This window comes from Fukomys damarensis, unplaced genomic scaffold (assembly GCF_012274545.1).
Source record: "Fukomys damarensis isolate Sample0158 unplaced genomic scaffold, DMR_v1.0_HiC HiC_scaffold_29, whole genome shotgun sequence".
Classification (NCBI taxonomy): domain Eukaryota; kingdom Metazoa; phylum Chordata; class Mammalia; order Rodentia; family Bathyergidae; genus Fukomys; species Fukomys damarensis.
Genome location: NW_022900941.1, coordinates 33593966 through 33620036, shown reverse-complemented (window position 1 = coordinate 33620036; position 26071 = coordinate 33593966). Strand labels below are relative to the sequence as shown.

Here is a 26071-nt window from a genome sequence, read left to right as displayed (position 1 = left end):
ATTGTTATGAATGCACAAAACTTAAGTTTGCTCACAGTAGAATGTAACGTTCCTAAAGAACTTCTGTTTTATTCATTCTTGGAAATAAAATTTCAGGAATGAAGTTGGTCTCATTCAACTAAGAATGCAAAAGCAGAGCAGAAGATGTTAAGCTAACAAATTAAGATTTTGGTGCAAAATGCAACTTTAAAATGTGTCGCTTTATCAAAATTCCAGCATGAACGTGTCTTACAGAAATCACTGTAATCTCAAACATACATGGGCTTCTTAGTCTACATCTGAAGTTCTTCCTCTTTCTCTACCTTTCTTAACTTATTTTACTATTTATTAAAGTTTCAGACTTCAATGGAATCAATTACTAAGTGCATGATATTATATTAGAGAGACAGTTTTCATTTTTAATTGAAAGCACCAAAGTTTCAAAGAGAAGAAAAAGTGATGAGTGATGTAAGGGGAATCAATTACCCTTTGCTAAATTACACTTAATGTAGTGATGACTGCAGCAGAAGAGTACTGATTGGAGCAAACTACTTGCTAAGGAAGACGGGATAGGTTAATCAATACAATTCCTTATTTCTATTCCACGTCTAAATAAATTTTAATTATCCCAGTAAACAAACCAACTTTACACACTTGTTTCCTAAACGGTGTAAAATAACAGAGCACATTCCTTTTTCTTCCCTTTCTTTGTTCCATATTTACTGATGAAGTTCTTGACACACAGTTATAATTCTCTAAGAAGCCAACATGAATGCCACAATTGCAATGCAGAAGCCAACAATAATTAATTAAAATAAGGTCCTACATGCCACATTATTAGCACAAAAGGCATTTTAATATGTTGTAGAAAGTGATTAATCTCAACCAGGATTTTTCTGGATCAACATTTAAAATACAATACAACTGTGAAGGTAGCTCAGTGGCAGATAACCTGCATAGCCTTGGGTTTGATCTCCAGTACTGCAAAACTTAATAAATAAAATACATTTAATGTAACATTCCACATGCAGTTATTCATATTTTTTAAGTTTAGAAAATATACAATACATAAGATGTTAATAAAAATGAGGTTTCTATGAATGACATTGTGTGCTCAACAGTAACACAGCTAAACTTTTTTTAATGTATAGTACTGGTTTAAAATTTATCTTCTCTACATTTTGGTTTATACAAAAATTAAGTAGAAATAAAAGGCATATGTGAACTTGTATGCTTAAAATCACATCATTACAAGTTCTAAAAACCCAACCCCTGACATTTAGAAATGAGAAGAAAGGAGCTAAAGGTGTAGGGAAGGTGGGATGGGTAGGGGAAGGGTAATAAGGGAAAAGAAAAAAAAATGTGAGATAATGAAAAGATGGAAATAAAGTGTTTGTAGATGGGGAGGGGAGGAGGGGGTGAAGGGAGGGCAGGGACAAGGGGAAAAAATGAGAAACAAGACTTGTCAGGTAGAGGTACAAGATCCCAACAATGAATGTAACTGTACTGTATCCCTAAAATGTACCAATAAACTCAATTAAAGCTGAAAAAAAAAAACCCCAACCCCATAGCCATTAACAACAAAATCACAGATAGCACTGATACCCAAATGAGAAATTCTAAACATTCCTTCACACATAGAAAACTGAAGTCCAAAAAACTTATACTCATATGACAAATAAAAAGAAAAGGAGATGAGACCAGACTGGACTCCAAGTCCTCACCGAGACTCAGGGTTACTCATCACCCTCCAATCTGTTGGGTTATCATGTGAAAAAGCAACCACCCACAGCCATCTGTGCAGGCTGGTTCCTTTCGCATCAAGCACTGCTTTCCTGTCATCCTGACAGAATTTTTTACTTCAGTACTATATAGTTATCATTTCCTGCCCTACATAATTATTACACCAGGCAGGATTGGGGCTTAGTTGCCTCAAACAGCAGCATATGGGATCTCTTTGCACAACACAGAGACCCATCTAACCACTTGGTAAGCAAGTTGTCATTTTAAAAACAAATCTTTTGTATCACTTATCAATAAAGTAAGGTTGTTTTTAAATAGGGAATTTTGTTTGTATTGTGGAATTTTAATTATAAAAGAATTTCCTCCCATTAAATAAATGCACCCTGGAAAATGTCACAATTCTTTACCTCTGAAAATATGAAGTTTCAAGGATTTCAATGTCAACTTAAGATCACCATAAATTTCTTAAGTGTAGATTTTAGACAGTGGCATAGTGAGCATGTATATGAATCTATTCCTTAGTATGCATATCCTATGAAATTTTACTATCTTAGTAATATATATGTAATTTATATCCTTTAATTAATACCTGAGCATTATTACCTCTTTTGGGGGTAGATGGGCAAATTTTAAATTCTGCTCCAATGCATGATGCTGATATTATTTAATAAATATTCCCTGTGGAGATAATTTTAGTACATTCTCCCAAATTAGCCATAAAATCCCAAAAGAACTGGGCTAAAAATTTATTGGTCACTGTATCACTGCAAGAATACATGGATAAGATGAGCAACCTATAATAAATGACCTCTGATATCTCCACCAGCCACAGGAAATCAAACCAAATCTCATTTAAATCTCAGTTTTATTAAGCACCTACTATTTATGCTAAGCTCTCCTAAGTGCCAAAGAAAAAATGAAAGAGAGATATTGCTTCTAAATCTAAGGGGCTAGCTACCACGGAGTCTAGGAACAATACATAAGTATGTAGCTAGCCCCTATAGTGAGAAGTGCTCTTTTACACTCTAGCCCAACCTGCCCATTTCATTGCATTCATAAATGAGATGCACAGTGTAGCATGTAAAATGAACTCAGACACACACATATACTTGACATAATATTGTGAAACAATACTAGTTACATCTCAAAAGAGTACATGTTCTGCAAAGCTAAAACCCTCAGATAGACGACCTCTTTTTAATCAAGCCAGAGTAGACTGAGTTAATAAAGACCTACTCTGGACAACTGTATTTAGACATATGCAAGTTATTTTTAAATGGAACTCTCAGTCACTAAATATAGAAGGAATAGAGAACTATGAGACAAGTATGTAAGTTTGCCATGAAAATGAACATAGTTAAATGTGAAAGATTATCAATGCAGCTTTAAAACATCTGATTTATGGTTCTTTCAATGGTGGAATTAGAAGATACTTTCATGTGTGATTTCGTTCTACATTTTTCAGTGTTATGTGTTATTACTTTCTAAAAGTAAAAGTGAAACAAACTAGCAGATTTCTGTGAAGAGCCTAAACTCTACCATAACAGACCACAATTCTTTTCACTAGAAAAACTAAGCTTTGGAATCCTTTTCCTTGGCACTGCAAAAGCCTGCATGAATGTCACTAATGTTGAATACAATGATTACATTTCTATTTTTAAAAAAGCATGAGAATAGCGATTGGTGTCAAAAAAAGTACCAAATATGAGTCAGAGGCAGGCCTAGAATACCACAGCAGTAATCTGTCATCAATTAAAAATTCAGTGTTCAACAGAGAACAGTTATAACGTCAAGTAATAAGTGTACAAAGTACTATTTTGCAATTAGTCTAACAAGTAAATATGATTCAATGCACTATCTCTGAAAGGATAAATTAGGCATCCTGCATCCGGTTCAGAGTCATAGTCCTTCAGGCTAAAGTATCTTCTCCCTTCATAAGCAGCGACGGTCCTAGTTTATTTATTTGAATGAACCTTCCACAGAGGCCCAGTTTAAGGTCATAGCTCAGATGGAGGTAGGGATGATCTCTGTGGTAAACTACCATCTTTGGCATATTACTTCTGCTACAGAATTACCTACAGTGAAACTGATTATTACAATGTTTTCCTCCTGAAGCTACTGTGAAACTTCACTTAAAACAGAGACGATTTAAGCAGATCCAAATTGGAAATTGTCCTTCCAATTCATTACGGTATATTTATAAAAGGTTCCAGTCAGAAGCAACATCAGTCTCTCCATGGTCCCCTGCGGATAACTGAGGCATGTGAACTTCATTTGGTCTTGTCCCATGTAAGGTGTCTTGCATGATCCCAGACTCTGTCAGCAGCTAATGGTGCATGCTGCATTCAGTGAAATGTGAAATTGGCTTTGCGACAATGCGCTCCCCTGGGTCCTCTCTCTTTAGTTCTCACATCTCACATCACTGTACAATCACATCTTAATGCAAGTAGATTAGGACAAGGAGGCTTCAGGGGAGAGGAAAGGGGGAAGAGCTTTGAAGATACCCGTCCCCAAGTCTGCAGACACTGGTTTTCCCGAAGATTGTAGCTCTTGGTTTTTTAAACTGGGCACAGAGCATAACACCAAAAAGCTCACAGTTCTTACTTACACTCAGTTGGTTTTCCTAAATGGATATTTTGCCTCAAATTTTTAATTTTTAGAAATATGAAAAAGCTTATTTTGCCAATACTTTTCCAGTTTCCTCATTAGTTTTATGGATCTGAGCGTGTTCAGAGGCCCTTGCCCAAGCTTTTTTATGAGCACCCTGTTATAGCATATTGAGAGATCATTTCCTGTCTACCTGTTCATCCTAAAATGTAATAATGCTTTCAAGTTGATTGGAGCCCTTTGAAAAACTATTGGACCACCTAGGTCTCTCTGGTAACCTGGGGCAGGTCCCTTGATATTTAAGTACTGGCAAGAAATTTCCCAGATTTCAAATGGAAGAAGAGTGAATGAGACACTGATAGAAGGATTTGTGACTTAATCCCCGGACCACTTAGGCTGATTATCTAATCCTGTCCTGGGAGATGGTGTGCTCTCAGGCTGGGAAGCAGGGCTTTGTGTTTCTAGATGCCTGTGTACAAAAGTGGTGGTTTCCCAGTGGTAGAAAACAGACCTAGGTCTTATTTTTAAAACTCCCCTCATTTTTTGGGAAAAATAACAGGGTAAGGATATTTAGGGACGTTTCTATAGGGAAACTGACAACATCAAATTTCTCAGGCTTTCTTCTTTATCAGCTTCAAGAATCGCCTGGTATTTTCTCGAAGCACTGAAATAAAATTGTTAGATCACTCTAGCATTCAAGAAAATACCCTATCTTGGAAGAGCTACAAATTAGAATTCACAAAACTTTGTGAATATGGAAAAAGATTATACACCGATTTAAGGTCACAACCAAACAAATTATTCTAAACGTGTGTCTTACATTTAGGCCTATCTCAGCATGCATTAGTAGCTACGTGTATGTAAAGTAATAACAAATGAAGTTATAAATCAATACTAATGAGCGGTAGGTATAAACCACCAAGCAATTTTGGCAAATATCTTTTATAAAACCTATCCAGAACATTACCCTGTTTAGTACTACAGTGACATCTGCTATCTGAACAACATACTTCATTGCTGGACAATAAATCTGCCAAGAAGCAAGTATCAACCTGTGCAGCACCAGAAGCCATGTGCTATAGGGAAAAGAAGCATTTTTGTTTTAAACGCCCTTCAAAGTAACTGATTAGTAAGCTCCATCATCCAGCCAAAACATGAGTTTTTAATTTAAGAAGGCAGAAAGAGTGAGGCCAGCAGAGACACTCTTAGATTTGCTTACTACAGATTAGGTACACAGGAATTTGTCTTGCCAGGTACACGTGCTCATACTTTGAATTGCATACAATACAGTCATGTCTTGCATCCTTTAACTGTTACCCACCCCAAAGGAGTCCAGAAAGGGGGAAGCTACAGTAATTTCTGAGCTAGTCCCTCATGGTTAAGAATACAAAACAATATATTTTTAAATGAATGATAAAAATAAGCCTAAGTGATAAATAGTGTGCCTAAGATAATTCTGGGAATACAAGAGGCAGAGTTCTGTCCCTACTCCTAAGGAAAAGCTAGATGAGAGACAGTGAATTTGCTCAGAAATTTACATTTATAAAGCTCCACTTGGTAAACACTGGTATAGAAGCCACTGCTCACCCAGCAGTGCCCTGATTTAAGTCTAGCCAGTCAGTACCCAGCTGTCATCTCAGCAACATATAGTATTTGTGGACATTTGGACATATTCTAGTATGTAGATTTATACATCTGTCTCTCCCTCTGTTTCTATTAAGCAAAAACTATGTATTACTTCAGAACCTTCAATAAGTGTTTCCTGAACTGACCAAATCAGGCCCCTAAGAATCTAGCCGAAAGGTTTTCAAAGCTTTCTGTGGAACTTCCATGCCAACATTTTGAGAGTCATAATATCTAAGTCAAAATGACAACAAGAAAAGGAAAAGGTATATTTTTCTCTTATTACAAAAGGTATTTTCAAATAGTATATCAAGATATTCAGATAGCAAACTATTATCTACCCATTAATAAAGAAAAGTAACTAGAAACACCTTGGAAGAGATTCAGTTCAACCAGAATGCAACACCAACAGGGCACGTAACGTAAACCAGAAAAGCTATATGAGTCATTTATGGGTCCACAATCTAGGCTAACAGTACTTTAACCAAGACTTGGGGTTTTAGGTTTCTTCTCGTCTACCCTTCAGACATGACATCATTTGGGCATATTTTTTCTATCAATTAAGCTCATAAAATATAGAATGCTAAAAAAATGAGCCAAGTGCTCTCTGACTATCCCTATAGCCAAAAGAAACAGAGCTAAAATAGTTCAATCCAGTTCAAAGTGGGGGTAAAAGGAGGTAGGGAAGGAGAGAACAGAGAAAGGCAGAGGAGGTGGGGAGAGAGAGGGACAGATGCGGGGCAGCAGGGAGAGGGGGGAAAGGGACTCGAAAGAATTTTTTTCTAATCACATACTGAAAGTGTATTCGTTAGTATTTCCTGTCTGAGAACCAGGTAACAGAACACACCCTCTAATCAAAAAGTGTCAGTACATATTTTTTGAATGGACTAAGAACAGGCTGATGACTCAACACATGAAAAGTCATTATTAATCTGAAGTTTCTGATTTGGGTGGCTAATTAAACAGGATATGTCCCTCTGGAGAAGTGTCCTATGACTTTACTAACTCCTATGACTTTTAAATTGAAACATTTCTATTCATCTTAAATTATTCCCTCTTTTCATCAACTTTAAATATATCACTGGCAATAAGCTACAATGCTACAACCTGGTCTTCAAAACATTACATCAACTGGCTCCAAACAATGCCCAGCCAGATTCATTTATTTGTTAGTTCCTAAATGAACCATGCAGTCTTCTCATACAATCACCACTCAAGCCACTCTCCTGCACTGTCCTTGTTCCTGGACCCTCCACCAAGTCCTATTCCTCATTGTCTCATGTCCAAACGGAGTGTTGTCTCCCTCTAGGTTCATTAGTATTGGTTATATTGATATTTGATTTTGGCATTTAACATTTAATAAGCAATGCACAAGAATATACAAGCATACATACACTTTTTCTCGAATTGTACATAAATAGCATGTTTACCCGAATATGTGGAATTAAAAAAAAAAAGACAACATGAAAGTAGAAAAGAGACTATTATTAGACAAGAAGAAGGGAATTAAGGAGGAGAAGAGGGTATAAAAGAGGGGAATGAGGGGATGGACATGATTATAATAGACTCGCTAAGATGCAACGTTTTATAAAATTAAGACAATAATAAAAGAAACAAGGATGCAAAAATTATAAAGGTATTGTGGCAGAGCAGAAAGAAGTCAGAAGACTTTGGTTATAAATCCTAGCTCTGTCACGTATTAGCTAGGGTGTAACTTCTCTGAGATGTAATTTTCTCATCTGTAAAATGGGGATAAAAGTCCTTGATGAGATATCAGTTCTAAAACATCACAGAAACAAAAATTTGAAAATTTTACTCATAATACCCTTGGCAAAAAGTCACTTTCATTTATTAAACTTTTCTTTTGGTATCTTCCCATCTATCAATAGATAAAACTAAAATTACAGAAATACAGAACTTTTTGTACTATTTCTGTCATTTATTTAGGAAATATCTTTTTATATTTCTCTAAGATCTTATTTTCAAATAGTCAGAATATTCCAGCACACTAGTCGAGGTCTCTACTAGCTTATTCGGAGCCTATGAGAACTAGAAAAGGCGCACAACTTCTGAGAAGGTTGGCCTAAGGCCCTCCTGTATGTGGAATAAGCCATCTTATTTCAAATCCTACCTCCTCATTTATGGTTTGATCTCAGGCAAGTTGTTTAACCACCGGAGTCAATTGTGGTAGCCACTTCAAAGAGGCACTGTAAGGAATAAAGCACACAGGCTCTCAGCACAGTGCCTAGTACGAAAGTGCCATTCAGTAAAAGTTTCTCTCCCCAGTAAAAAGTATATTAATATTATCTACATGTTTGTGACACTTTAAAAACACTTAAAAACTTCTGCCATTAAAAAAACATTATTATATAGATGGTAAGCTGTCAAATGATGATGACTCCTGAAATACCATTCCACTAAAATGATAGTTCTAAGAAAAAGAGTGAGTGAAATCTTGCTGAGGGAGGGCTTAGGGGAAAATATTAGCAGTGCTTAGTAATCAAAGGCAAAATGGATCTTGGTTTCTTCACCCAGTGGAAAGAGTCAGCCAGGATGATCTACAAAGCCTTTCTAGTTTTGTCATCTCTGATCTCCTCTCTCCACGCTATCATTTTCCACCTCTATCATATCACACAGCTTGTCCCTGAAAGAACAGATTCCTCCCTCTTTCCTGAACACGACTGATCTTTGACACAAGATTTTACTCATCATATTCTCTGTGCTCCACCTGGAGCACACTTTCCTCATCCTGAGATCCATCACTGAAAGGCCCAGTTTAAATTGTCCTGTCCTCTAGGGCCTTAGTGTTCTACCATTTTCCTTAAAAACTCAGGGAAGTTGTTTATGTCTTCGTAATTCTAAGCATTAGACTTGCAGTACCATTAAGGGCACCAATCTTGATCTTTAAAAATTTTAATTACTTTCTTTCTCTTGTATCTGAAATAATTTAGTCTTGGTCCTCATAGATTAAACATGCACATACATGCATACAGTGTATCGCTTAAGTCAGATAGATCTGTAGCTACACTGGCAGAAATTTATGTCAACTGGAGACACAAGAGTCTCTGGAGATAGAACAGGGGGCTATCTGGAGATAGAACTGGTTTTCTCCTGCATCTCAAGATCCACAATTTTTCCTCTGGACAAGCTGTCAATGTATGATAATTCAGAACCCAATACTTAATACAACTCAAGATATACATCTAAAGACAAAATGCTTAATGAACAATTTTAAATAGTTAAAAAGTTATGAATATCAGGAATGGACTGGGCTAACAGAATTTTATTCAAAAACATGTATCTTCAAAGTGTTTTTCCTTTTTTCTTTAATTAAGTTTCATTTATAAAACATTTTAAATCTCCTGAAATCTCACTTCTTCTTCCAAGTTTAACCAAATTTTTTGAAAAGTAATACTAGTAAAGATTAATAGCTAAAACTTGGAAACAGCACATTTGCCCATCAGTTGGAAATTGGATAAAGAAGATGTGGTTTTTCTATAAAATGGAATACTACTCAGCCATAAAGAATGGGAAATTAGATTCATTCACAGGAAAATGGATACATATTGAGGATATACTCCTAAGTGAAATAAATAAGTCACACATGTGTAAATACTGAATAGTTTCTCTGGTGTGAAAAGATCCAAATGAGATAATTAACAATGTGAAATAGGAAGAAAAGGGCTAAAGGTGTAGGGAAAGTGGGAAGGGTAGGGGAAAGGGAATAAGGGAAAAGAAAGAAATATGAGAGAATGAAAAAATGGAAATAAAGTGTTTGTAAAGGGGGAGTGGAGGGGAGCATGAAGGGAGGGCAGGGACAAGGGGAAAAACTGAGAACCAAGACCTGTCACGTAAGGTACAAGAACTCAATAATGAATGTAACTGTACTGTACACCTAAAATGTACCAATAAACTCAGTAAAAGAAAAAAAAAGATTATTGAATCTATGTTATTATCTGGAGATTAAGGAAGAGGGGACTGAAATCTTCATTTGTATACAGTGACATTTACTAATTAAACAAAGCTTCCAGAATAAATCGTCTCTACAGAACTTGAATATTTATTCTCTTAAAAAAAAACTACATTAACAATGCAACATACCCTGATAGGTTAAAGTCTTAAAATAAGGAATCATAATATGATAACAGAGTGTATCAGTATTTAGAAGACAGTGGGCTTTATCCCAGGACAATGTGTTGATGCTAAGTCACAAAGTTATCATATCATAACATGGAGAGCTATCACAAGATCCTGCCACCATGCACTCTATCACTATCTAGGGTGGCATCTTCACCTGTGACTTACGAGATGCTCCGGTCTGAACCCTCATCATCAGTGTGTAAACTGACGCTGCTCCAGAGGCCCCAGGGGGGAAACAGCTCTGGTGGCATTTGAATTGAAGATATTCAGGCAGAGAAACCATCTGGTAGTGGTGTAAGAGATGAATAGAGCCAGAACGAGAGAGACAGCAAGACAAGAAAGGACAAAGTAGAGGAGGCAATCAGAAGTAAGATGGTAGAAAGAAAAAATAACAACAAAAAGAAAGCCAAAAAAATATAGGTAGTGTGGGGAGGAGAAGAAGAAAGGGGAAAAGGGGAAAAGGGGAGGAGGAGGGGGAGGAAGAGGAGGGGAAGGAGGAGGAGGGGGAGGGGGGAGAGGAGGAGGAGAAGAAAAAATGTAAACAATCTTTGGGTATATGAAAAGCAACACGTACCATATGCCTTACATCTGATTGCTGTTTTTATAGGTAACAGATGCTATCTAATGACCAAATACTGAAATAAAACCCAGGCACAAATCTATGAACCAGAAATGCTGAGCTATCATTAACACACATTGTTTAAAAACAAAAACAAAAATCAAAGCCTTGAGTCACTAAGTGAAATAAAAGCTACTGCCTCGCTGACTTTCTTTGGTTACTAAAAATCATGAAGTACAGTCAAGTGAGATGCCTTCCTGGGCTTGAAACTGCTAAAATACAAAGCAAGAGTGTTATACTGGTTTCTTAGTGAATTATTTCTGAGAAACCTGCTAACCATAAATTCATATTGTTCCTGTGTTTCTCCAGGTACCATGCCCACCAGGTCTACTTCTGTACTTTTACTCTGTTTCCCCATGGAAAATAAACGTTAACAGCATCTACCTTGAGCCAATGTAAAGCACCCCAGGGTCACTTTTGATGGCCTTGTACCCAGCCTTCCAGTGCCCAGGGTCACATCCTTCCTTGAGCCTGGGATATTTTGCTGGTCCTTTCACTTTACCAGAAATAATATGATCCCTAGGAAAGAACTTCAATAATTTTTACAATGTGAAATATTAATCAGAAAAATGAGTACTTATTAGGTAGTACTTATTAGCTGGCTGATATGATACTTTCTAATTAAGGAAAGATAGAAAAGCAAATTAAAATATACTTTGTAAACTAAACCGCTTACATACAGTTAGAGACTGAACGAGTGGTAACAATTTCTATTTGAGCTTATCAATGTGACAGTGAACTGTTCGGGCACAACAGGCCTTTCTCCAACTTCCACATTTTCCTTGGCCCACTGGTGAAGCTGAAGCAGACTGGCAGGTTATATAGTCCTTGGCCCCTCCACAATATGAAAAGGTGGACTGAAACACTGTTTCTTATTATTTTAGGATCAATTAATTCTAGATGTATTAGCATTTTTGGCATTCTATAACAAGGTTTGTTGGAAGCATAAACATCAAACACTTCAGCAGAGCTGAACTGCATTATAGAGATTTCTTTTAAATTTTCCATGACCAAACCCAAGACAAAGGGATAAAAAATAATTAAAAGGCAACCAAAGTTGAAGGATCTGAAAGGCTCATATTTACTAATGGACTTTACTACAATGACCAAAAATCCATGGCGATCTCAAATACAATAAAAATGTCCTTTAGCCAGATCATGTCTTACTTGAGATAAAATTTTCAAGCTACAGAGAGTAAGGAACATATGGGAATGAGGCCCTTATGATTAATGATTTTACATTAAACTTACAGACCACAGAAAGCTTTATGAACTTTCTCTAGATATCTCCAATTTGACTGGTGGGAGAGCTGATTTATCTACTAATATACAGTTAACTCCAAATGCAGTGTCTAACAAATTATAGAAAATTAAAAATATTTCTCAACTCATGAACAGTCATGGGTATGAGTGAATAAACAACCCCAACAATATTATGCCCCAAACTGGTATACTCTGTAGGCATCGCTTTTCCCTCAGCATGGTGTTATTTCAGCCAGGAGATACTTAACCCTAGAAGGAAATGTAAGGTTGACAAGTGAAGCACATTTAACCAACGAAACACTGCTTAAAGATATCTCATCAATTAAAAAAAAATTCACTCCAGCATTCTGCACCTATGACTCAGAAGACATCCCGTAGAGCATGCACCTGAGCTACAAGTGGAAGAGGGCAGCAGAAAGGCATGAAGAACAAAAAGCAAAGAGGCACTTCAGATGCTCAGATCTCAAAAGTGCTGCCTCTATGCTAGAAACAATACCTGTATCACAATATCAACATTCACTGGATTTCCGAAATTTATCTTCTATGAGACTATTCTGTTAATCCTTTGGCAGAAATTTCTCACTTTCTATGCTGATTCAAGGTATACTTGAAGCTATAGATACTGACCAAGCAAAGGAAGCTACAGATACTGGCCAAGGAGAGGACCCATGAACTCTGAAAGAAACTTTCATTTTGTTATTGGAAATGGAAGTGCTGTGCAGCAAGACACAGGGACATACTGGCCCGAATCAGCAGAAGAAAGGGATCCGGCCATCCAACTGCACCCTAGTGAAGATTCCTCCTGGTTAAGGCACTTACCGCAGGGCAGAGTGTCTTCCTGAGCGGGACACGCTGTTGCCAACAGGTGAGGGCAGGTTGCTCCCTCTGTGCAGGTCCTCAATAGACCTACTCCAGGGCTTTGATTTGTCCACTGAACTCTCCACAGTACTTTCCACACTTTCAAAGTCAAAACTACAACAAAAGAAGAATGCTGCTGAAAACTTTAAAAATTCACTTTCACGCACATACATGGGTATACACAATTTGCCATCGCTGTAATACTACGTGTACATTTTAGAATAAGAAGTATTTGCAGACAAAGAAAAGTAAAAAGGCTAGTAAGGGCCAGGGATTTATCTCATTGGTTCCACCACCTGCCTTGAAAGCATAAGGTCCTGAGTTCAATCCCCAATACCAAAAAAAAAAAAAAAAAAAAAAAAAAAAAAAAAAAAGGATATTAGAAGAATTTCTATAGACTCAGTGTTAGTTTCAATAATCTAAGAATGATAAAACACTGGGCCTAGCAACAGAATCATGGAGCAATGAACAGCAAAAATTAACTAGTGATTTATATTTGTTATAAGGCTTGCTAGCTTACCAGTTGCTAGCACTACTCTGGTGGAAGGTGGAAAAAGATTGTAACATCTGTCTTCATTTTGCTTTAACAAGTCAATATGTTAGGTTTATACTAATGTATTCTTACCCATCAATTTTCACTGAGCATTTTCTCCTAGTGCGTTGGCAAGTGTACTTTTCCAACCATATGTGATACATTACTAGAGAAGTTAAGGATTTTCTTTGATTTTGGAATCTCTTCCCAATGTGGTGCTCTTCAAAGTAAGACTGTTGTTTCTCTGACATTTTCTGAGGTTATTACTCATGTTAACCATGTTAGAATAAATGGCAAGTTGAGTTGCTCACTCTTCTATAGTTTTCGGAGCAAAATTTTAAACACACAAGTCTTTGTGCTCCACACAGTTTTTCCTCTCACAGAAAATAGTTATTCTGCTTTCTCAAAAACTAATTATACTCATTGTTTCCACACACGGTTGTTCTGCTAAGTAATACCTGATTGCACTGTAGAACAAACAGAAGGCAATTACAATTAAGATCCTCAGGAAGGTTTTAGAAGATCTTTAAAAAGAAAAAAATAATATGTATTAGGAATTATCTATGATTTTTTAAAATAAAAGTATGATGCCAAAATGAAAAGCCACTGGAGTGGCCACATGGCCCACCTATTAAAGCCTAACCAGACAGCAAATATTGGTGCATACACCAGGGCAGGTTTGTCATGTCCTTGGATATAGGAGGCAATGCTGAACAAAAAGAATGCAGAATGGGGTAACCTAAGACAATGTCAGCACTGAAAATAGAAGGCTACAGTCAAGAGTGAAGGAGGTTAAGTCAGGGCAGTATCCCAAGATCACTAATGGTATCAACATGCTCACCAGGTCCCTCTGCAGCCCCCGTGTCATTCAGCCATTTAGCACACACTTACTCTTCTCCGATCATCCCCTATCTCACACAGCAGAGAAAGGAAAGGCGCACCTTTGTGAATCCCCTATTTCACAGACAAGGTCTGAACCTACTTTCTCACATATCATAGGCTGGGAAACTGCTACATGACAAAGAACAGTACGAAAATTGAAAGCCCACTAGTTTCAAGATAAAAGACAAATTATATATTTATATGTGACATATCTAATGAAAGCAAAACAAAACTAAAACCAATAAGCAAGAGCTTAAAGCCCATGCCAAGCTAAACACACTAAACCTAAGGCACAAGATTGGGAACAGAGCTCTGATTTTTGTTGGTTATTGTCTTATAATGTATACTACAAGAATTCTCAAATAGTAACATAGCATTTTCCCAATGATTCTGTGAGGGTAAAATTGGGAAATCTGGTTGACAAGTTCAAATATTATGTAGGTAAAGGCTTCATTATAATACAGAACATATAACAAACTATTCTTATCCAGTAATACTGATTTTTCTTAGTCCTCTTCTCCATTCTAAAAATATTCTCTAGATTTTACAATATATGCAATGAAGAATATTATTGTGTTTTATCATATAATATGAAGCACAAAAAAATTAGGAGGTTTTCATGTAATGGAGCTAGGTAAAGTTTAAAAGAACATGCCATACAAACAAGATTATATTTCAGAATATAATTTCTCAGGAAGATATGACCTTATCCATTTTTTTTAAAGTCTATTCCATCTGATACTTGAGAAGTATGAAAACAGAAACCCATCAAGCCAGTTCCGGTAACACTTTATTGTCTTCATCTATATGATAAAAGTAAGTATAGTTTTCTCCACATAAATTCTCAGAGAAGTCATGGGGATTTTAAGATTATACCTGGTTAGGTCTTAGGACTGTTTTGATGTTCGGCAGTTTAAAAATCAAGTTACAACATTTACAGAGTGAAAGAGGGAAAAAACACCACAGGGGCTACAACACTTTCTGGTCAAATTATAATCATAGCATCCCTGCTTCAGTCTGCACAGATGAGGCTGTAACTGTGGAGAGTGGAACATTTTTTGATTAAAGGAGAAAATGTAGAGAAGAGAAAGTCTCATTCAAATGTACATATTCCAGTCCTGCTCTAAACCATTTCAGAAGCCAAGAAAATGGGAAAGATTGATGAAATAACAGAAACAAGGTTAATTATGTAGGGTTTTTCCCCTGTTCTACTCTTCTACTCTGTCATACCTGGCTTGTAGACAGGAAATTGAAACAATGCAAATACATGTGAAATAAAAAGGTAAAGCCTCTGTTTGCCTCCTCTTCCCAGGCCACTATGTCAGTGTCCATTTCTGTGACCATTTTCTATGCATCTATTATCGTGTGTGTGTGTGTGTGTGTGTGTGTGTGTGTGCGCGCGCGTGCACGCGCACGCACATGTGTACACTTGCAAAGGTAGAGACCGAACCAAGCCCTTGACCGTGCTAATCAAGGACTCTACCACTGCGCTACACTCCCAGCTACATCTTTTTTTCGGTACCAGGGATCAAACTCTGGTCCTTGCGAGGCAGGCTCTGGAACCACTGAGCTAAATCCCCAGTCCTCATTTTTAAAATAAAAAGATAGGGCTTAAGGTGCAATTCAATAGAAGAAATTATTTTAAAAATAAGAGTTCTGCTAAGAATGACTTTTACTCACCTGTTTTATTTCTCCCTTAAAGGCATTACTAGTAACAATTATCTGACTATAAAGTGAGACAAACAGAAACAAACCTCCTTAAATCCTCCCACATCTTCTTCTAATACAATGTATAACTTTACCACTAAGCTGCAGCTTCTGTGATCCCAGGAAATTCAAATGCAAGCAACTTGAATTTTACTTACGTTACTGCATACTGTGCAAATGATAGGTATTCTACTAGAACATCAAGGCCTCTGTTTTCTTCATTCAGAAACTCTCTGACCCATCTGTTGAAGAAAAAATAAATTGAGGCAGCTCATCAAATAATCTTATATAGAGAGACATAATGGAAAGTTTTGTTTCCCCCAGAAACATCCAACCAACACCTGAAAGGAAACAGAGGGAAATCTACACTGCTTCTCATGAGGTAGGAGCTTGCAGAGATGATGGAATCACCACATCATTTCAATGTGCAATAGCAAGGAGCAAAAAGTTCATGTGTGTCACCCTGCACTTTACTGTTTGGGAAACCTGAGATAATCTATAAAATACTTCCTAGAAAAGAAACTTGCTAAATGTACTTTTTCCAACACAACTGATCCACAACTTTCTGGTTTGAAGGAACCAAGACTGCACAGAGAATGAGGCAGAGTAGGGGACATGACACTGTAACCACTGAAATTCAGGCATGTCTCCAAATCCACGCTCAACTCCTTGGCACACTTAGCTGAAGAAACCACTAAACCAGCCAATGAGAGGCCAGGGTTTATGGGCTCCTGGAATTCAACAGGGATAATGATTTGCATGCTTTTTTCCATGAATTTTAAAACCTCTTAAAAGACTGCAGACCAACAGCAAAGACAACACATGACAAATATTTGTTAAAAGATTCATTTTTAAATAGTATTACCTTACATTTGAATGGTGCTTAACAGTTCACTGACATGTTTACACATTTTTCTGGCTTTTGATAACAACTCTGGTAGGGTAGTCAAACAGCATCTTTACATAGGTACTGTATATTCTACAGATCTCTGCCAGTGCGTTCATCTTCAATGAATGAGTGGTACCTAATTAAACCTTCACTCCAAGTGAAACACCAGCAAATAATAAGTAAAAGATCAGCTACTATCACTGAAATGACACTTGAGGCACAGGTGCCAATGGCATTCCAAAGTGGCTCTCCTCCCCAAACACCACACCAAGAAGGTTATGGGCAGCTATGGACACAACAGCTACTATGGAAGCCCATCTTGCCAGCTACTGAAACAGGAGCAAGGACAATCCTACCATGTGTCCTGAGGAACCCCTTGCGATTTTGTCTTAAAGGATGAAAAAATCTAGTGGATTCAGAGTGCTATTTTTTTTTAATTGGATGAGTGGGGTTTGCTTTATCTTCAGGCTCATAATTTCTCTCAGTCCCATCACCTCCACGATGTAAACTTAGCTCCACAGGTACTTCCAGGGGGCAGCAGTGGGAAATTTGATAGCTTAACTTGTATTTCCCCCAAATGCCTTAGACAAACTATCACAGAATGTATGTGCTTCACACAGCTGACTATGGGCATACAACCTTAAAGAGAAATCTAGAGTGGCACCATTGGCAAAGAAAACACCATCTGTTAGGTCTGACAAAGTGGCTTTGTTACGAGACCTAAACACAACTAACAGGCTGCTTGCTGCAAATGCTAACATTTCCAAAACAGCCACATGTATGTATGATCTCACAGCATCCACTTTTAGATATTTATTTTAAAGGATACTTATGTTGCTAGATCTCAGGAGATACTGGACATTCTTATATTTCAAAATAGTAAAATATATATTTTATTGTTGGTAAGAGACTCTAGAGAGGCTGCAACTCTCTACTGACATCGGATGACGAGTTGTTCAAACTCAGGTGCCTAAGAATCTCTGAGGTCGTCTTTCCATTGGTCTGGCCCATGGGCTATAACTGCACAAAGTAAACTGGTCTTTGGAGATGGATAGCAATTTAATATGAAAATAATAACAAAAATCCAGAAGTTTTAGAGCAATCTGTTTCACATATTCTACCTCAGCTGCTCACTAATTCTGAAGTTGAAGGAAACATGCACTGAAGCTCCTCCTGCTTGATTCTTCAGACGCTGCCATCCAAAAGCACAGCTCCTCCAGTATTATCTCAACCAAAGGCACCTCTGTCTCACTTAGGACACTCAAGTCACAAACTGGATAAGAGGGCAGTGACCCAGACACAAAAAGGAAAAAGAAAAATAAGAAGGAAAAGCCAAGTACACTCAGAGATAAATTCTCTTGGCTTACAATGATAATATCTGTGTGTTCTAATACAGGGATAAAGATTAATTGGCTTTTTTAAGGACACTTCAGTATCCCCATGGATGCCTTCATCATTACTTGCTGGCTCTGAGTGTCTTCAGGACACGTTCGTAAGAAGCCAGTTACAGTAAACATCCTACCTCTGCTTTAATTTCATGAAAGAACATGTGTTTCTAAGCTACAGGATCCTCAATGGGTATTCGATGTGGCCCTGCCACCACTAAGTGATTAAATAAATGAGATATAAATCATTCAGGATAGGCTACCTTACCACCTTCATCAACATCAGCTTAGCAAAGATAGTTCGGCCATAAGAGCACAGATTATAAAAGAAAGGCAGCTTTCACTAAGCCCTGCCCTCCCAGTCCCTGCTCCTTCTCTACTTCGGACATTCTCTATGGAAGAGAAAAATTGAGAGAGACCTTCTGTGTAAATGTGTTACGGAAGGAATTGGCAAGCGACACACAGAGAGGCAACAGAATGGAAGTAAAATAAAAAAGTTTACTCCATCAATGGGGATGGATAACACCTAATGGCGGTGCCCAGATCAACTACCCCATAGGGTTACAATTCTTTCTTTTATAGGGTTTTTACAGCCTTGATCTTATTCGGTTGGTTCCATTGCATTTTCACAGCTCACACTGCTGACACCCAAAACATGGTGGCGAGGCAGTTGAATTTTAACCCAGATGTAGTTCTTGGTTAGGGAAAGTTACCTTGAAGATTTATTCAGTTACCTATTCTAGCCAGGGGGAAGGTAACTTGTTTGGTCAACAAAGCTAACAATGGTTCTTTTCACTTACAAAACTTTTGGGGGAGACTAAGTGCCTCCAGTACTGGTTAATTCTGAACTAAGCAGAGTGAGGGGCAGAAGTTACATAGTGACATTTCCTAAATTTTTGCTATTAAAGTTTTCCCTATCAAATGGAGGACATAGGCAAAGACAAAAACCGTAACTTCAAATGCAGTATCTTGAATTTAAAAAAACCGTAACTTCAAATGCAGTATCTTGAATTTAAAGGCATTAAAAGACTATGAATTCTTCATTTTGCAGATCTGTATATTTGTTCATACAATGACTGTCATTTTATGTTCTTATAGTAAATTATTTCCATCTTCATCTTTGTGCATGCTATGCACACTTTAATATGTTGCCAATAGGCAAATGCTTTTAAACTGGGTGATTATAAGTTCTGGAAAGTAGAATTATTTTCTAACTGACAGCCCATACTACTTTCTGAGTGCCTCACAGATATATACGTAATTACCACATGTTCTAAATCTGAATTTAAGCAAACTCCAAGTCAGATGCTAAAGCTGGAAGACAGTGATAATGAAAAATACTGCTGGGAAAAAAATTGAATTAAGCATTCACTGCTAAACTATAAACTGCTCAAAAGCTTTCTTTTTTTCTTTTCAAAGCTTTGTTCTCCCTGCCTCCCCAAATCTTAGGACCTCACTGTTCTTCTATGGAAAATTAAGTCTTAATGGACCCTTTTGGCATTCCAAGATGAAGCAAAGCAACCAAAAGATGTACAAGAAAAAAGGACAAAAAAAAAAATGAATTCTCTTTTCAGGTTCCCCTAAGAAAACGATCTTATCAACAGATACAGGAAATGAACTTGCTAAAAAATCATGGCAAACATGAGAAAGATAAGCAATACCCAAATTCAACAATGAACACCAAATCTGCTAGCAGTGTTGGAAACTGATTCTCAAAGCGCACTCCATTTATCATTAGGGGACCTGTAATCCCCTCAGGGTATCTGTGAGGATAAAACCATTTTCATAAAAATATTAAGATGCCTTAGTTTTACCCTGTTTACTCTAACCTTCATGGTGTAAAAGATAAAAGTGGTAAAAACTGCTGCTGCCAAAGAATACACCTATTTGCTCATTGTATTCTTCACCCTCTGCAATCAGGGAATAAGTTTAAAAAAAAAAAAAGCTGTACTCACTTAAGTACACACTTATTAAAGCAAGAAAAATTACTGATTTGTTAAAACTTGATTTTTGAGTGACAACACAATGTTCACACAAAACATTCTGATGCATACACAGGTATCATGGTTATTTCGAGGAAAAGCACTTTGGCAGTTGTTCAGTTACAAGCTGACTAGCCACTTCTTGCTGTCGTACTAAGGAATGAACCAGGATCTTCATGGCAAGCTGCACCCCCAGACCTTTATTTTTTTGTTTTATTTTACTGTCCATGTAGGGTTCAATCTTGCTATCATCCTGCCTCAGGCTTGCAGAGAGCTGGGGTTATGGGCATGGGCCACCACACCCAGCTCACCTTTCTATATGGACTGCTAATTTACTTGTAAAAATGACTAACAAGCTACGGTGATACTATTTAGGATATCTGTCATTTCAAGGAAAATACAGTAACACAATATTTGCCATCAATGATAAAATTTGAACATTGAAGCAAAAGTAAGAATTGTGGGAAAACTGAATATATGCTCTGATGAGACTGGTGATTGCTAACAAATAGGATTTTCAAAAAATATCACAGAGTGATATGTTTCAACTTTTGAAAGAGCATAATAAACTCAGTGCAACAATGTTTTCTAAATGACTAATGAATAAGATTGACAAATCATGTTACTAAATCTATAGGTAAAAATACATTTGTTTATCCATAAGTAAAATGATCCATTCAAAGCAAAGATAACACAATGAATTATTTTAGTACTCCTTTTATAAAAAAAAAAAAAAGTATTAGTACATATTTGCCATACACAATAATCACTTTCATCATAAGGAATTGTGGCAGTACATAATATGACTCTTTTTTAAGCATTTCTCTCCCCTCCCTTTAACCCTTTTCCCCCCTTCACCATTTACAAAAGCTTTGTTTCTATTTTTTTTCTTTGCATCCTTTCTTTTTCAATCCTTTTCCTTTCCTTTCCATCCCCCACCTCCTCCCTTGTTCCCTTTCCCATTTCACAATGGATTTCAATAGACTAAACGCAGAAGGTTCAATGACATGTGTTATGGTTAAAATACGAAGTGTCCTCAATCTCACGTTGAAAGCTCCATTCCCTCATGCAGCAATATTCAGAGGTAGGGTCTAGGAAGACATCTGCATCATGAGTGTGCTCATCTCACTGACAGATTAACACACGGAGGAGTTCACAGCTGAATGGGCATATCAGAAAGAAGGTCACTCAGGGCTCACTGCTCAAGGGTGCATCCTGTCCCAGGCCCCTCCATTTTCTCTGGCTCTTTGCTTCTCTCCCTGCTTCCCAACACTTCTCCTTGCAGCCAGCTGACCACAGACTGAAGCCTCTAAAACCATAAGCCAAAATAAACCTTTCCTCCTGCAAGCTGCATATGTCAGTTACTTTGTCCCACCAATGAAAAGCTGACTAATATGATGTAGCTTCAGAACTCACATTATAACCACTTTTGGAAAATAATTACCACTTGTTGAATTTTGGTTGTACTATTTAAAAAAATCCACAATTATCCCAAAAAAAAACATTTAAAAATTCATCTTTTTCTAAGCACGTACATCTGAAAGATCAAGTTTTCTTTTACACATCTAAAACAACAATATGCTATATCAACAAATTGAATGTAGATTCAGATAAGAGAACCCAACTGTCTTCTATTAACCAGACAATAAAGAGATCTGCCAAAGTTTTTTTTTAAAAGCTACTACTTTTATCTATCATTATTTTAGAAAAGTTATATTTTATGAATCATACTTATATAAATTAAATGTTTATTATTAAATAGTCTTATAAATCAATATATTTAAAATTTATCAATTTCTAATATGGTAATAGATACAACCAACATAAACAAAAGTTTTTGGTGATCAAAATACATAAAATGTATTGAAAATAAAGAGTATAAAGGAGTACTGACACTAAAAAACTTGAGACATACTGGTTTGAATAACGAGGCTTTATATTTGGGTATATCTGGGTTTAAATATCAGTGCTTCTAAGTGGTGTCAAGTCAGTAAGGTATTGAGTAGGTGACCTTCAGTATTCTCATCATGCGATGACTGAATGAATCATGGTCACTTGATAGACTCACACACACATCCATACGGTGTACATCTTAAAAGCAGCCTCCTTGGTCACTGTCCAGCATTTCACTTCCTCTGTTGGACTGGTCCAGCCAGCACTGTTTCCCACAGGACCTGGCAGTCCAGGAGAAAACTTGCTTGCTAAGCAGTTCCTCAGCTCCTTTCCTTTTGTATAAACCTCTTCCCTTCTTGCCTACTTATCATGCTCCTCTTGCAATTGCACCCCTGTTCTTTCAACTCACCATAAGACAAAGTGAAATAAGCTATATCAGGACTTCTGTGACCTTGCACTCGGGATGAAAAGTAATTTTCCAGCATTATAGGCAGTTTTACTAAAATATATTACCTGACAGATAGATCACTTACACTTCAGTTCTACAGAATGAAGTAGTAAATCTACCCAGCTCACCCTTGCTGACACTTGAATCCTATCGTCCTGACACCCAAAGCACTGACATCTGCCCACTCATATATATTGTTTCTCAATATATTCTAACAGTGCCTGGTTCATTTCAAGGGTATTTCAAGGAATTTCAGGGGCTTGGATGTCATAATCCAATTCCTCTCCATTGCTATTGTTCCTAAGAGTGAGTGAATGGGATTATTCCAAGCCCAAGTTTTATTTCAATTTGGTTCAAAGAAAATTAATTTTCTTTCTTGGAAGATTGCTCCATTTATAAAATTTTAGGCTTACATCATAACTCAGAACAAACCCTTTGCTCAACAAAGCTACAACTTCGAATGTTATCTCAAAGAAGCCCAATAACCTTGAAATGCAAGCATGTGCCAAGAATAATTTTGGGGGGGACAAGTAGAATTTTCAATGTAATCCTTTTCATTTCGAGGAACCACAATCTTCACAATCCTCTAGGTGTTAGGGTCATTTTAAATGAGGAAAGCAATATTCTCTGCATGAAATTCCTTAGGGATATAGATTTTATTATAGAATTATTAGTGGATATTATTTGCCACAAGCCTAACAATAAACAATAGCTATCATATATTGAGTAACTACTATTTATCAGATCCTCAACTAGGTAGGACTTTTTTAATCTCATTAAACTTTACAACACTCCTATGAGCTAAGTGTTATTTTGCAATTTTATAGACGAGAGGCTAACTTAGGTCATATGGTAAGTGCAGAGAGCTTTTGTAGCTTATCAAAGGTCAAATAACTAAAAGAGGCATAGCAAAAGTTTACATTAAGGTCCATTTCCATAAGACAAAAGGGCACCCAACTATCTATTAGCTTGCCTTAAACAGTAAAATAAAACCCATAGATCTCTTATATTGCACCATACAGTCCACACATTTCCCATGGTGCTGATTATTTTCATCATTCAATAATTCTTCAGAAGATTTCCCAATTATATGATGTCAAGCCAGTTACTTTACATAATAAAGAACCCAGACTGGGTTGGATTTATGGATGGGCAAGGCAGGTCAAAATCCTGGTGTGTGGTTTATTCATCTAAGTTCATGCCAGTAATTGGTTGCATACACCAGACAATGCATCTCCACAAATTTTTCTACTAAAGCCAAAGCTTTCAGTGTCTCACATTAAGTTGTGGGCAAGGGAAAACTTTAGCTGGTGTAGATGAAAGAAATATAAGAATCTTTCAGCCTGTCTACAGCATCCTATACAACAAACCACTCCAATTGCTTGCAGACTACACTGGCTTCAACCCAACAAGGGCTGTTCTACTCAACCAATTTTGGATTGAAAATGATCATTTTGTTTTGGTATTTGATGGTCAATTTCACATTATTTCAACAATGCCTGAAGAAATGTTTTTTGACAATGTGTGGAAATCCTGGCTGCAATTCATTCCACCATTTTCAGTTAAGAACTACCAAAATATGAAGTTGGGCCATACCAACTGGAATCTCACTTCTGACCCATAAACACCGGAAAATATTTCAATTTCCTAAGTTTGGATGCCCAACTTCATTAAACTACCTCTGCTTCCACCCTCAATAGACAAGCCTCAGTGCTTTGATCTGAGAACTCTGATTATCTTAATCCCTTTCAGAGAAAAAGCTGCCAGGGTAAACAATTCAGAAAAAAGTACAGAGAATTTGAGCCAAAACACCTGGCTCTGCAGCAGTAGACTTTGTATGATTCACTCACCTTCTCTGGTCCTTACTCTTTTCATCTGTAGAATGTGGGAGTAAGCAATCCTTAATTTCCTTTCTAGTTGTGAAATCATGATTATATAAATCATTTTTGTGCAGTCCAATTTTTGGGAACAAAGGCTAGGATCACTTCATTTTCTGAAGACCTGGTTCTCAAAGTGGCAAGCCTGCTAGGTTATTCTTTAGGAAATGAACATTCTCACCCAAGCTTTTTCACTCATAAACCATAGCAGTATCAATGCAATTTTTGACATTTTTTTTTTCTTTATTGGAGGGTGTGGGGAGTAGTACTGGGAATGAACCCAAGGCTTCATGCAAGCTGAGCATACACTCTACCACTGAGCCACACCCCCCAGCCACACTGGAAAGCTTACTCCGTGTTAATTAACCATCCGAAAAGGCTTATACCAGTCATAGTCTGAAGTAGAAGGAAACTGTTATCTATGTACTACATCTATTTTACTCTGTAAAACTATAATGCAATATGCATATATAATTTCATTTTTGACAGACGTAAGAAAAGTCACAGAACATTCTAAAAGACATAAAAGTCCACAGCCCTTTCACTGTAAAACCCCAAAAAGTCAAAATTAAGAAATAACTTGCCCAATGTTACGTGAGTACTTTGCACACAACTAAAGATATAAAACAGGATATCTGGTATTATTCTGCCCTTCAGATAAACTATCTTATTTTAAAGTACTGCACTGTTACCACCCCAGTAGTAAGAGAGAATGTAATAAACCCCATTCGGCCTCAGGCAAAGCAACCTTGTTGTTGCATCCAAGAAACCTGCAGAAATGCTCAATGCAGAGATTCCCTTAATATGATTTTCTCACTGTGGCTTTACGCCTCACAGTCCCACGATTTGTGGGTGTATGAAGGAGAGATTTGGAGTATGTCTCTGAGTGCAATGAGACTGGTGATGTGACATCACCCCACTTTCCATCTCCTTCTGGCCAAAAACTCCAGGGAATTGAGAAAAGGGGAATAACACAGTTTAAAACTAACCAGTTTGGAGAGCAATAGGGAAGGCTTAGAGACTCTGCAGAATCTCAGGCTGACCCTAGTCTTGAAGGCTCCTGATCTGCCAGAGAATTGCTAGGTACACATCCACACAAAATCATCATGAACACTCACCCCCCCTTTATGGCAGTACTCGGGGGTTAAACATAGGGATTTCATACTAGGCTATATCCTATCCCTTTTAATTTTTCATTTTAAGACAGGGTCTTACTATGTTACCCCAGATGGACTCAAATTTGCAATCCTCCCACCTTAGTGTTCCAAAGTGCTGGGATTACATGCATGTGCCACTACACCTGACTGAATTGCCCATTTTTACTGCATCCAAGCATTTAAAACTATTATAAATATCCCAGATCAAGAACTATCTTTCCTGCTTCTACTGATCCTTGCACACTGAGTACTTCAAGTACTAAATAAAGAAAATACTCTGGCCCTCTGAATCTCAGAGTCTTTTAATTTATAATGACCAATAGGAAGTTTTTGATTCTTGGATATAATTCAGTCCCTCTGAACTGTCCAGAGGCTTAGAATTAAGACACTCAAGAAGTATACTCACCCAATGTGATTTGTTCTTAAAGAAATTTCCAGTTCTCTTAGCACTTGTGTAGATTCTTGAACACGCCTTCTGAATTTCTAT

The 26071-nt window shown here is 37.2% G+C and overlaps 1 protein-coding gene across 1 annotated transcript in view; it reads right to left on the bottom strand.

The window, feature by feature from the left end:
• Window positions 1-26071, bottom strand: part of Fmnl2 (formin like 2) — a 246944-nt gene that overhangs the window by 63415 nt on the left and 157458 nt on the right. Inside the window, exons 4-6 of the mRNA XM_033757229.1 lie at window positions 25991-26067; window positions 16112-16195; window positions 12794-12946 (exon numbers count right to left, since the gene is read on the bottom strand). Coding sequence (XP_033613120.1) covers window positions 12794-12946; window positions 16112-16195; window positions 25991-26067 — 314 coding nt within the window. The remainder of the gene's footprint in view (window positions 1-12793; window positions 12947-16111; window positions 16196-25990; window positions 26068-26071) is intronic.